Source organism: Panulirus ornatus, chromosome 12 (genome assembly GCF_036320965.1).
Source record: "Panulirus ornatus isolate Po-2019 chromosome 12, ASM3632096v1, whole genome shotgun sequence".
In the NCBI taxonomy this organism is placed as follows: domain Eukaryota; kingdom Metazoa; phylum Arthropoda; class Malacostraca; order Decapoda; family Palinuridae; genus Panulirus; species Panulirus ornatus.
The window spans coordinates 28,015,943-28,028,861 of NC_092235.1; the positions used below are offsets into that span (position 1 = coordinate 28,015,943).

At 38.7% G+C, this 12,919-nt stretch overlaps 1 protein-coding gene and 1 long non-coding RNA gene across 2 annotated transcripts in view; one reads left to right on the top strand and one right to left on the bottom strand.

The window, feature by feature from the left end:
* The window catches only part of Cals (calsyntenin 1), a 218,701-nt gene that overhangs the window by 186,891 nt on the left and 18,891 nt on the right, over positions 1–12,919 (top strand). The window contains exons 3-10 of the mRNA XM_071667708.1: positions 2,654–2,781; positions 3,833–4,019; positions 5,061–5,229; positions 5,796–5,987; positions 6,998–7,221; positions 9,845–10,012; positions 10,529–10,636; positions 12,341–12,413. Of these exons, the coding sequence (XP_071523809.1) occupies positions 2,654–2,781; positions 3,833–4,019; positions 5,061–5,229; positions 5,796–5,987; positions 6,998–7,221; positions 9,845–10,012; positions 10,529–10,636; positions 12,341–12,413 (1,249 nt within the window). The remainder of the gene's footprint in view (positions 1–2,653; positions 2,782–3,832; positions 4,020–5,060; positions 5,230–5,795; positions 5,988–6,997; positions 7,222–9,844; positions 10,013–10,528; positions 10,637–12,340; positions 12,414–12,919) is intronic.
* LOC139751968 (uncharacterized) lies at positions 3,652–10,617 on the bottom strand. The gene is made up of 4 exons (XR_011713456.1): positions 10,473–10,617; positions 9,830–10,042; positions 5,823–5,960; positions 3,652–4,413 (listed from the first exon to the last, which is right to left on the bottom strand). It is a non-coding gene; the product is annotated as an uncharacterized lncRNA (long non-coding RNA).

Genomic DNA, 12,919 nt, shown 5'->3' on the forward strand with positions numbered 1-12,919 from the left:
TTGGCGATGAGAGAGCTTGGGAAGTGAGTCAGTTGTTGTTCGCTGATGATACAGCGCTGGTGGCTGATTCATGTGAAAAACTGCAGAAGCTGGTGACTGAGTTTGGTAAAATGTGTGAAAGAAGAAAGTTAAGAGTAAATGTGAATAAGAGCAAGGTTATTAGGTACAGTAGGGTTGAGGGTCAAGTCAATTGGGAGGTAAGTTTGAATGGAGAAAAACTGGAGGAAGTAAAGTGTTTTAGATATCTGGGAGTGGATCTGGCAGTGGATGGAACCATGGAAGCGGAAGTGGATCATAGGGTGGGGGAGGGGCGAAAATTCTGGGAGCCTTGAAGAATGTGTGGAAGTCGAGAACATTATCTCGGAAAGCAAAAATGGGTATGTTTGAAGGAATAGTGGTTCCAACAATGTTGTATGGTTGCGAGGCATGGGCTATGGATAGAGTTGTGCGCAGGAGAATGGATGTGCTGGAAATGAGATGTTTGAGGACAATGTGTGGTGTGAGGTGGTTTGATCGAGTAAGTAACGTAAGGGTAAGAGAGATGTGTGGAAATAAAAAGAGCATGGTTGAGAGAGCAGAAGAGGGTGTTTTGAAATGGTTTGGGCACATGGAGAGAATGAGTGAGGAAAGATTGACCAAGAGGATATATGTGTCGGAGGTGGAGGGAACGAGGAGAAGTGGGAGACCAAATTGGAGGTGGAAAGATGGAGTGAAAAAGATTTTGTGTGATCGGGGCCTGAACATGCAGGAGGGTGAAAGGAGGGCAAGGAATAGAGTGAATTGGATCGATGTGGTATACCGGGGTTGACGTGCTGTCAGTGGATTGAATCAGGGCATGTGAAGCGTCTGGGGTAAACCATGGAAAGCTGTGTAGGTATGTATATTTGCGTGTGTGGACGTATGTATATACATGTGTATGGGGGTGGGTTGGGCCATTTCTTTCGTCTGTTTCCTTGTGCTACCTCGCAAACGCGGGAGACAGCGACAAAGCAAAAAAAAAAAATAATAATAATAATAATAATAATAACATTGGTAATACAATGAAGAGGGATGAGAGCAGGTGGAAGGAAGTCTTCCTCACTTTTATTAATACTTTCCATAAGTTGAAAGAGAGAAGAGAAGATTTTTTTCTGATGCTACCTTACTGTGGCAGGAAACAGCAAATAAGAACGGGGTAATTAGAAAATTGGAATAAGGATGATGGTAATAGACAGGATAAGGAGCATGTACTGAAATTTTTATATGTGTTGACAGATCTGACTGACAAATTTAGGAAATATTTCTCCTGAAAAAGAAGTATAATATAATTAACAAATGTTGAGATCACAGAGAATACAATATACATTATACAAAGTGGGGAACTCAGGCCCCTGGCCTCCAATGAAATGATATTTATGTAGTATTATGTAGGTTACTCAAGTCTGCTACACAACAGGAAGAAGGGTTTAACTTGTCATATCTACCTTTAATATTACAATAGTATTCTCTGGTTTAATTAGTGTAAATGATGCAGTAACATCATCATACAAACTTCCATCCAAATGAAATGGCTTGGTCTCTCTATCTATCTATATTTCTGATGCCTGTTCTGAACTGGAACTTCATCAAGGGGGTTCCATAACTAGTGTACTTCATTGCAGCTTCTTAGCCTGTAATGCCTCACACTAAACAGGCCATTGGCAGAGGGCAAGTCTAGTGCAGTGTCTGCAGAGGCTCTTACCTAATGTTCCTAATGACTACTTCCACCTGATGCTCCTGCCTAATGTTTCAACCTGCTACTTCTACCTGATGCTCCTGCCTAAATGTTCCTACCTTCTACTTCTATCTATTGCTCCTAACATTTTCCCAAAAGGCAGGGCAAGCCCATGGTGTTCACCGCTGGAAAATCTAGAGTTACGAGGAATGAGCTTTGAGTTAACTATTGTTAAGTGTTCATTATGACAAGGAGAGATTGCATATTTGTGGACAGAATGCTGGTAGTCCACATGTGGGTGAGGCAGAAATAAATGACAGCAACCTGGGTCAGAGGAGTGCAACTTGACGATCACTGAAGTGCTGCTTCACTACACAGGCGTCAGTAATCCTCCCAATACCCAGGCAGATAATACTGGTAATATATCTCCCTGGTCATTGGCTGCCTACTAACTACTTCCTACCAAATGGCCTGATATTTGACAAAATAATAGTTTTGTTTTCATAGATTCTTTATGGCATGGCTTCCACACAGTGTTTGAGATAGTTTATTAAAAAATAAGACTCATTTAACTCCAAATTCTGATGTCTTTACTGAATGCACTGAAATATTTTAGATGAGGAGGTAGCCTTCAAATGAAAGACCAGCTGTGTGACTGCCAAAGTGATTTATCCATTATTACAAATGTAGCTCGGCTTAAACTTAGGTTTTCTTTAATAAAAACATTTTTAACTCCAACAGAAGTTGTCTTTTTTTATGTGAATTTTGAACAATTGTAATTTTTTGTAAAGTTTTTAGCCTGACTGATGTTCCTCTGCTTGCCTTTTATTTGAAACAAGAATAAACATCCTCTGAAGATTCACAAAGATTAAAAGGGGATAACTGTTTCATCCCTGTCCAATTTTAAGCTATAATTGTTTACTTAGAGCTCCACTTAAAACTTGGTCTTCACTCCAACAGATCCAATTGAGGGATAAGATAACTGGTGAAGCAGAGCTACTAACAAAGCGAACACTAAACTGTGAAAAGCGGAAGAACTACAAGTTTGATATCACTGCCATCTCCTGCACTGGCAGCGAGTCTCAGAAGTAAGCTCAAGCATTTGCATCTTGTGATTTTTTTTTGTCCATAATATCTTACCTCCTCTCCTTGGGTCTAAGTAACATAATGAATTATTTAAACCAATATTAAAGGTTGTAGCATAACAGATGAATCCAAGCCAAAGAAGTTAACAAGTAAAAATGTGAAGGTGCTTGATCTGAACAGGTTCCTACTGCATTCTCTCAAAACTGACAAATAAGGGAGATGCTGTATAATGTTCCTGTAGGTCAGAAAGATAAAAAAGAAATTAGCTCATTACAGATTTTTTTTTTTTAAATCTTTTTCTTTTCTTTCATACTATTCACTGTTTCCCATGTTAGCGAGGTAGCGTTAAGAACAGAGGACTGGGCCTTTGAGGAAATATCCTCATCTGGCCCCCTTCTCTGTTCCTTCTTTTGGAAAAAAAAACAAAAAAAACGAGAGGGGAAGATTTCCAGCCACCTGCTCCCTTCCCCTTTAGTCGCCTTCTACAACATGCAGGGAATACGTGGGAAGTATTCTTTCTCCCCTATTTCCAGGGATAGGATAAATATTTATGTATATATTAATGAGAAATTATCCCTGGAGATAGGGGAGAATGAATACTCCCCACATATTCCCTGTGTGCTGTAGAAGGCAAATAAAAAGGTTGGGAGTTGGGGGGCTGGAAATCCTCCCCTCCAGTTTTTACTTTTGCAAAAGAAGAAAAGGAACAGAGAAGGGGGCCAAGTGAGGATTTTCCCTCTAAACTCAGTCCTCTTCTCATGATGCTGCCTCAGTAACATGGGAAATGGTGAACATATATGAAAAAAAAATAATGAGAAATACCTTGACTATAGTTATTGACAAACGATATAGAAAAGTACTCATAGGAAGTATTGTAATTTAGATTTTTATTTTCAATTGTTTTGAAAAGGATGACTCAGTCTTTACACTCATGAATAAGTCTGATCAAATGTACTATAATGGATGGGATACAGTAGCAGTTATTGCAGTGTCCATCTACATTTACAGTAATATATTTTTATGTAAACGGTTAATTCAGATTATTTTATCCAGTGTAACAGTACATGTGAAGGTGATTGATGTGAACGAGTATGCACCAGTATTTGTGGAACCTTCTTACGTTGTGGGAGTTGATGAGGGACGCCTGTATGAGGAGATCCTCACCCTGCAGGCTGATGACCAGGACTGTTCACCAAAATATGGAGACATTTGCCGTTATGAACTTATCACTAGGGATCAGGTAAGTCACAAGATTTAGTCACTTTTTCATCACTTCATATATCCAAATTAATGACTGTTAACTGAGGCACAGGCAGAATGTTTACTATGATGAAATAGAGTAATATGCCACAGACTTTCTGGAAATGACAGGGAAGATGTGCTTCGCTTTCTTTGATCTGAATGGAATATGCCTAAGAATATTCATCACAAGGTATACAATATGTCACAGGATATTGCAAGACATTTTATGCGCAAGATGCAACAACTACACTAAAGATGCTGAACACTTAAATCCTCTTTTGTTCTTTGCTCATCTCGCAAAGACACACATCACCACACTTCTTGGCCTGTGGTCCCACGTGTTGAATATAGTTGGCTTTCTGAGTGCTGCAGGAGCCTAATAGAATGGGATCCTGGAGCAGAAAGGTAAAGGTTGTGTTAGTATGTAAGGTAAGGTCAAGGAATATTTTCAGGTAGTGTAGGTAGCATACATCAGATTTTAATGGAGGTACAACAAGGTTTTTATTTTTAGGTTTTGTTGGGTGTTTAGGAGAAATGGGAATAAAGTGAAGAAATATAAGGAAAGTGGATAACTCTTATAGTTAGTGAAGGACGATGTTTTTTAATGTCAGCATAAAGGATCAGCAAAGAGAGCATTTGCTTATAGTTAATAGGACAGGCATTAAAAAAACTAAAGAGCATGAGGACTACGAGGGAATACATATACAAATGGGTTGCTACAGTAAATGGGTGAGAGAATGGCAGTACCTATGGCATTTAAATTTTTTTGTCTAGGTGATTCTACTTTGAAATGAGAAATGGCATCCCATCTGATGATTTACAGTGGGGAGTGAATGGCAAAAGTGAGTTCAGCAGCCCAGAAAGTTGCAATAAGGAAGATTAGCAAAATTTTACATACTGAGGTGTTTGAAAAACACATAAAAGGACAATGATACACATTGCACAGGACATAAGGGGATTTCTTTGTAAGATGAATGAACAAAACCATGAATAATTAGCTTGAAGTCTGTATGGTGTCTTTACATTTTTTTCATTACAGCCATTCAGTATTGACAGTGAAGGTGTCATCCGAAACACGGAGCCCCTTGATTATGAGAAATCTCACAACCACATTCTCTCAGTGGTTGCTTATGACTGTGGGACGAAGCGATCTAAGCCTGTTATGGTGACAATAAAGGTCAACCGTGTATGTCACCTAGGATGGAAGGGTAAGTGATAGCCAGTACATACATAGCTAGATTTAAGATATTTGTCCCTCTGGAAGGTCAGACATTTGTTATGATGGATGAGATATTGAGAATTGGTATGAAAATCATTAATACCTTCTCCTTTTGTTGGATGGCAGGTATACTGTATGTATTTAGTCTTTCAACATGGCTTAATTTTTAATGCATGTTATTTCTTCTGTCTTTCAACTTTAGAAAATTCTTAATACATCTTTTTTCCTATTATTTTGATATATCCATACACCATCAATACTTTTCCTAAGAAACTCGCATTTTTTTTTCCAATTTAATATTTTAAGCTTACTTAATACATTCTGTTTCTTGAAGGAAAAACATTTTGTCTCTTACAAAATTTTTGCAAAGAATTGTGATTATTCAGCATTCTGCCATGTTAGAGTGCTGGCAGCTCATATGCATTAAGAATTATTGTCTAAAGATGTCTGTTTGTTAATTTTGATGATGTGTTAAATGAAATGGTTGCCCTTTACCAGATGTTGTAATGTAAGTTAATCAGGCGGAGATGATTTCCAAACCTCTTATATTTGCAGGCATCACTGACCAAGTGGAATACTCACCTGGATCTGGCCGTCAGGAATTGTTCCCATCAGCCTCACTTGAGTTGTGTAATGTTCCATGTCACGTTGAGCGTGTTCAGGCCCGCCTTGGCCTCACTACCAGCCACATAGGCAAAGGCTGTGACCGGGATACGTACTCTGTAGCCGCTCAGAGAAAGATGTGTGGTTAGTACTTGCACCTGCGTATTGATATAAACATTTGAATTATAAATGAACAGAATGCGCTCCTGCGGACATTATATACAGGTAATTTGATTCTTTTATCCTATTTAGTGGAAGACCTGGATGGAATTGTAGGTCTCTTTGAGTAGGAGAAGGCCATTGAAAGTAAAGGCAAGTAAGAGCAAGGGTCTTCTTTTTAGAGGTGGGCAGTTGCTCTGAACTACCTGTGTGAATAGAAAAGAATAAAATTTGATTGAGTTTTTTGGTATTTGTGAGTGATTATCAGTAAGGATGGTTGAAATAAAAAGTTGTCAGGAGAGCCATGCAAGGGAGAAGTATTTCAGTTGTGCCAAAAGCTCTGGTGAATACAAAGAATTTTTGTGTAGAATTGCTAGAGGCTTGGCATTGTCCTTAATCTGTTGTCAGAGACCCACCATTGGAGACTTGTGAGGGACAAAGTGTTAGTCACTAGAATAGCAAACAAGTTTCAAAGGATAGGAAAACCCAGCAAGCTGTCCTCATCCTACAATAGGCCAAAACTGGAATGTTAAAGTCTACATTTAAAGAAGCACAAAAGAACAAATATTGAGAGAAGGTGCATGGAAGGGCAGCAAAAATGGTATCAGAATTAAGAGAGCTGAGTAACAAGAAAAGGCTGAGGACTTAAATCTGCCTGCCACAGTAGAGAAAAGTGTGATCACAACCTTTAACTTTTTAAGCCAATTTGTGACTAGGCTTAAAGCCCAAATAACCAACCATCCTGTTGACTATGGCCTGGTGGACATATAGAGTATTTGGGGTATGTTTGAGAACCTAAAGACTTTATGCATTTGATCTGTCCCATGCAAATGGAACCAGTTTAAAACATAACAAATTGAAATAGACAGTTTTAAGAATTATGGGTAAATTTCTTGAGTACATAATATATTCAAAGTGGTTGATGAAAAAACTGAATTCCAGACTGTTTTAATTGTGAAGACTTAACTTGTCTGTTATTGTTATGGTTAATACAGGAGCAAGCTCTGCTAGTATTGAGCTATTGCCAGCACCTGGAGCTGGTAAGGACTGGACTGCAGGTCTGCATTCTGATGAGGGCCATGAAGGGGATCTTATCTATGAGTTTGAAGGTGACTCCTCTGGGGCAATGGTACCTGAATCCGTCCTTGATCATAATCTTACCAACATCTTCACCATCTCCACCTGGCTCAAACACAAGTCTCACCCAAACATGGACAAGGTGAGTATGATCTTTTGTCATTTGCAGTGAGAGTATGAATATTGTGAATGCTCCACTGTCTTGCATATTCATATTATAAATGAGACATACTCATTTCATGCATGTTTGACTGCAGAACTTCACTACCCTCCAGAAAGTTGTATAAATCAAGTTTCCTAATTCAGAGATATAAACTGTGATATGGCTCTTAAATGCAAATATGCAAGTAAGGTTTAAGAAAATACTGTATAACAAATTTATAGCAAATGAAGTTAAAATCTTGACATTTTTCTCCACTTAAAACTTCAGTATCCACCTTATAAGGAGTTACATATAGCAGCTGATGTTTGTGTTAATTGTAACAAAGATTTTATTTTATTTTATTATACTTTGTCGCTATCTCCCGCGTTAGCGAGGTAGCGCAAGAAAATAGATGAAAGAATGGCCCAGCCCACCCACATACATATGTATATACATACACATCCACACACACACATATGCATACCTATACATCTCAACACATACATATATATACACACACAGACATATACATCTATACATATGTACATAATTCATGCTGTCTGCCCTTATTCATTCCCGTCGCCACCCCACCACACATGAAATAACAACCCCCTCCCGCCGCATGAGCATGAGTTAGCGTTAGGAAAAGACAACAAAGGCCACATTCGTTCACATTCAGTCTCTAGCTGTCATGTATAATGCACCGAAACCACAGCTCTCTTTCCACATCCAGGCTCCACAAAACTTTCCATGGTTTACCCCAGACGCTTCACATGCCCTGGTTCAATCCATTGACAGCACGTCGACCCCGGTATACCACAACATTCCAATTCGCTCTCTTCCTTGCACGCCTTTCATCCTCCTGCATGTTCAGTATCGATCATTCAAAATATGTTTCACTCCATCTTTCCACCTCCAATTTGGTCTCCCACTTCTCCTCATTCCCTCCACCTCTGACACATATATCCTCTTGGTCAATCTTTCCTCACTCATTCTCTCCATGTGACCAAACCATTTCAAAACACCCTCTTCTGCTCTCTCAACCACACTCTTTTTATTAAAACACATCTCTTACCCTTTCATTACTTAATCAAACCACCTCACACCACATATTGTCCTCAGACATCTCATTTCCAGCACATCCACCCTCCTCCGCACAACTCTATTTATAGCCCACGCCTCACAACCATGTATCATTGTTGGAACCACTATTCCTTCAAACATACACATTTTTGCTTTCCAAGATAATGTTCTCAACTTCCACACATTCTTCAACACTCCCAGAACTTTCGCCCCCTCCCCCACCCTATGGTTCACTTCTGCTTCCATGGTTCCATCCGCTGCCAAATCCACTCCCAGATATCTAAAACACTTCACTTCCTCCAGTTTTTCTCCATTCAAACTTACCTCTCAATTGACTTGTCCCTCAACCCTACTGTACCTAATAACCTTGCTCTTATTCACATTTACTCTCAGCTTTCTTCTTTCACATACTTTACTAAACTCAGTCACCAGCTTCTGCAGTTTCTCACCCGAATCAGCCACCAGCACTATATCATCAGTGAACAACAACTGACTCACTTCCCAAGCTCTCTCATCTACAACAGACTGCAAACTTGCCCCTCTTTCCAAAACTCTTGTATTCACCTCCCTAACAACCCCATCCATAAACAAATTAAACAACCATGGAGACATCACACACCCCTACTGCAAACCAACGTTCACTGAGAACCAATCACTTTCCTCTCTTCCTACACGTACACATGCCTTACATCCTCGATAAAAACTTTTCACTGCTTCTAACAACTTGCCCCCACACCATATATTCTTAATACCTTCCACAGAGCATCTCTATCAACTCTATCATATGCCTTCTCCAGATCCATAAATGCTACATACAAATCCATTTGCTTTTCTAAGTATTTCTCACATACATTCTTCAAAGCAAACAACTGATCCACACATCCTCTACCACTTCTGAAACCACACTGCTCTTCCCCAATCTGATGCTCTGTACATGCCTTCACCCTCTCAATCAATAGCCTCCCATATAATTTCCCAGGAATACTCAACAAACTCATACCTCTCTAATTTGAGCACTCACTTTTATCCCCTTTGCCTTTGTACAATGGCACTCTGCAAGCACTCCGCCAATCCTCAGGCACCTCACCATGAGTCGTACATACATTAAATGATCTTACCAGCCAGTCAACAATACAGTCACCCCCTTTTTTAATAAATTCTTCTGCAATATCATCCAAACCCACTGCCTTGCCGGCTTTCATCTTCCGCAAAGCTTTTACTACCTCTTCTCTGTTTACCAAATCATTCTCCCTGACCCTCTCACTTTGCACACCACCTCAACCAAAAACCCTATATCTGCCACTCTATCATCAGACACATTCAACAAGCCTTCAAAATACTCACTCCATCTCCTCACATCACCACTACTTGTTATCACCTCCCATTAGCCCCCTTCACTGATGTAACAAAGATAGTCATGAAATTTTTTAAACATACCAAAATGTTACTTTCCAGTAATATCCTATCCACAATCATAAATTAATGTTTTTTGATTACGTCTTACACAATAATTAACTGAACTTACATTTCTTCTTTTTAGCACACAAAAGAACACATTCTCTGCAATGCTGATGACCACAAGATGAACCGTCACCATATGGCATTATTTGTTCGCAACTGTCGTCTTATTCTTCTCCTGCGCCGTGAATCCACTGAGGCCAATCTCAACACTTTTCAGCCAGCAGAATGGCGATGGAAGCTCCCTCAGGTAAATTGGAAATATTACTCCATGCTCACCCTTGGAAATTAGAATGTTTATCTTAAAGTGAGTGGAGAATGGGCAGATGTATGATCGTTAGGGTCTCCTTGGAAAAATCATGCTTATTTTACTGAGAAATGCATAAGCTCTGGTGTTGAAGTTTTTATACTGATCACACTGCTTTAATGTAAGAAGTAACTTATTGTATGGAAATGGATGGAGAGACAACTGAACTTTATTGTTATACTTCTTTACTCTCTCTCTCTCCAACCCCCCCCCATTTTAGGCTGACTTTTCACTCATTAGTTTTGTACATCATCTACAACATAACAAAGCATCACCCTTGTTAGGGAATTGCCACTAGTCAGAGTGTAACAATCTTGTGTTTGAAAGAGCCATAAAGTAAGTAATATTATCCTCTCTGTGTATTTTTAAGTAATGGTTTTGAGGCTTGGTTATATGTTATTACCTTATGCTGTAACTTTGAAATTCAATGTCTAGTTAGATGCTTGACATATTCTTCAGGTGTGTGACAATGAGTGGCACCACTACTCTGTCCAAGTCAAGTTTCCAGAAGTGACTCTGTATGTTGATGGACACATCTTCAGACCAGAAAATGGAGAATCTACTGAGGTTTGTACAAAAAGTGCATCATTAAGTATATTTTCAATCTTATTTTGAATTAAATAACCATGTAGTGAACATGATGCTTATTAGCCAGTGAAAGCAGGAATTCAGTACATATAGCATACTTTACAAATGTTGTAATGTCTTAAGCAAGTGAAACCATATCAAATTTGTTTGCATGATTAAAGATAATATGATTCAAGTCAAAGTGTACTCGGTAAAGTCTGCCTAAGGAATCTTTTGTTATACTTTTTCAGAAAGACAATGAGGAAGATATAGTTTGTTGGTAATATTAATAAGGATGACTTGTAAACTATTGGGAAATGTAATCAGTAAGTTCAAAGAGATGAAGGTTTGTATTGATAATCTTTTGGCTTGAATTTGTATGACAGAATGAAAACTAGCCTTGAAAGTACAGATGGATCAGTGGACTGTATAATTTTATATGGTCAGAAAATGTATACTCCTGCAAAGAAGGTTGATGAAACAATATATATTTAGGCATGCTTAAATGGAGACCTCTTTAGATGGACAGAAATAACTTAAATGGTAAGGAATGTCATAGATGTCTTGTTGAAAATGGATAAAGTAACCTGTAGTCTTTGGAGGGTTCATTTTTAGGGCTACTGCTAATCTTGGTTCATGTATGTATTTTCTACATGTATGACTAATTCACCAATCAGTACATGACCAATAATATCCCGTATTGAAAATAAAGAGAAGAACTTCTCAAGATTCATCTCTTAGGTTACTATTAAGGAGTTCCAGACATAAAAGCATCTAAAACTCATGCATGTGGGGTATATTTCAAGATGAGTCCCACCCGAAGAAAGTTGAATTTAATTGTTTATTTGTATTTTAAGGGAAGGGAATTTGATAACTTCTGCCTCTGGGTTAGGGATGATGAAAAGGGCTTGGGAGAGATGTTAAGGATAGCCTCAGTGACCAGACAAGATCCTTACATAAATTTTACATCACTAGATGCTGAGGTATATTCTTCCTCATTCCTGGTGGAAACGGTGATATCATGGTTATAATCACCCTCGCTGATGTCAGGCACCTCGCTTGATGAACTTAAACATGCATCTTAAGAAGTGCAGAGATCTAACAGTCACTGAATCTGATGAGATGACAAGGAACCATGTTCTCATGAATCAATCTTATTGGCTACAAACTTGTCTGACAGGACATATGTCAAGGGGGAACAATGCTATAGATACTTTGAAAATGTTACAGACATAAATTCTACAGGTTAGGCTGAAGCAAGCTGTTTGAATGGCTGCCCCTCTCATTTAATTGGCCATGTCACCTTAACTATTACCAGCTAACTCATATGTGAGGGTCTGTGGCAAAGGAGATTGAGAGACCATGAATGAGATGGAAAGACTGAATGAAGTAGTTCCTTAGGTATGGGAGAGAGGAGCAAGTATGGAGGAATGTAACATATGGTATGATAACTGTATGAGCAGGGTGAGCCATTCTGCTATGAATATAGAAAATAATGTCATTGAAGGATACAGTATATGTACTCTCTGTGGCTTTCACGTTGAGAGTATTAGAAAACTGGACATTGTTTGGTGCTACAGACTGATAGTCAAACATGGAAATTTACCTATACAAAAGAGTCACCATCTTAAAATACCTCTGTCATATACCTATTAACATTTCACTGCATTAGTGTTTCATATGTTGATGATGAAAATTTTTCAGGTGATTGATGACTGGCCACTGCACCCTACACGTGGCATCAACACCACTCTGACAGTGGGAGCATGCTGGCAAGGTGTGTACTCTGTTAGTTTTTACCCCTGCTGAGACCTAATTGCTATTATGCAAACCACACAAAAAACAAAGCACGAAGAACAATCATTAGCCATCTAGCAACCACACACATTCAACAATAGTGTAACAAAATGAAAATACAATACCGTTTCACCATAATGTGCTAGGCATTCCTTTCTTTGCTTCAGCATTAGGCTTATTATCTCATGTACTCTACTTCATAACTAACCACCAACCCACGAGAGGAAACAGAATGCTTACCTCTGCTTCATACTTCAGCATCCTTCACTCACAGATCACCCCTCCCCAAATCAACATGACATAGGTAATACATACACACACCGAAATGACTCAACCTCAATATATCACTTTCAGCACAATAGGTTACTGAATTTCTACTAAAGTTCAGTAAATGACTTTTGCTCCTGTGGTGTTCTACAAAGTCTTTTCATGTTAGATATAATGGGTCTGAGTATCATATGTTGTTAATACAAAAAAAAAAAGAAA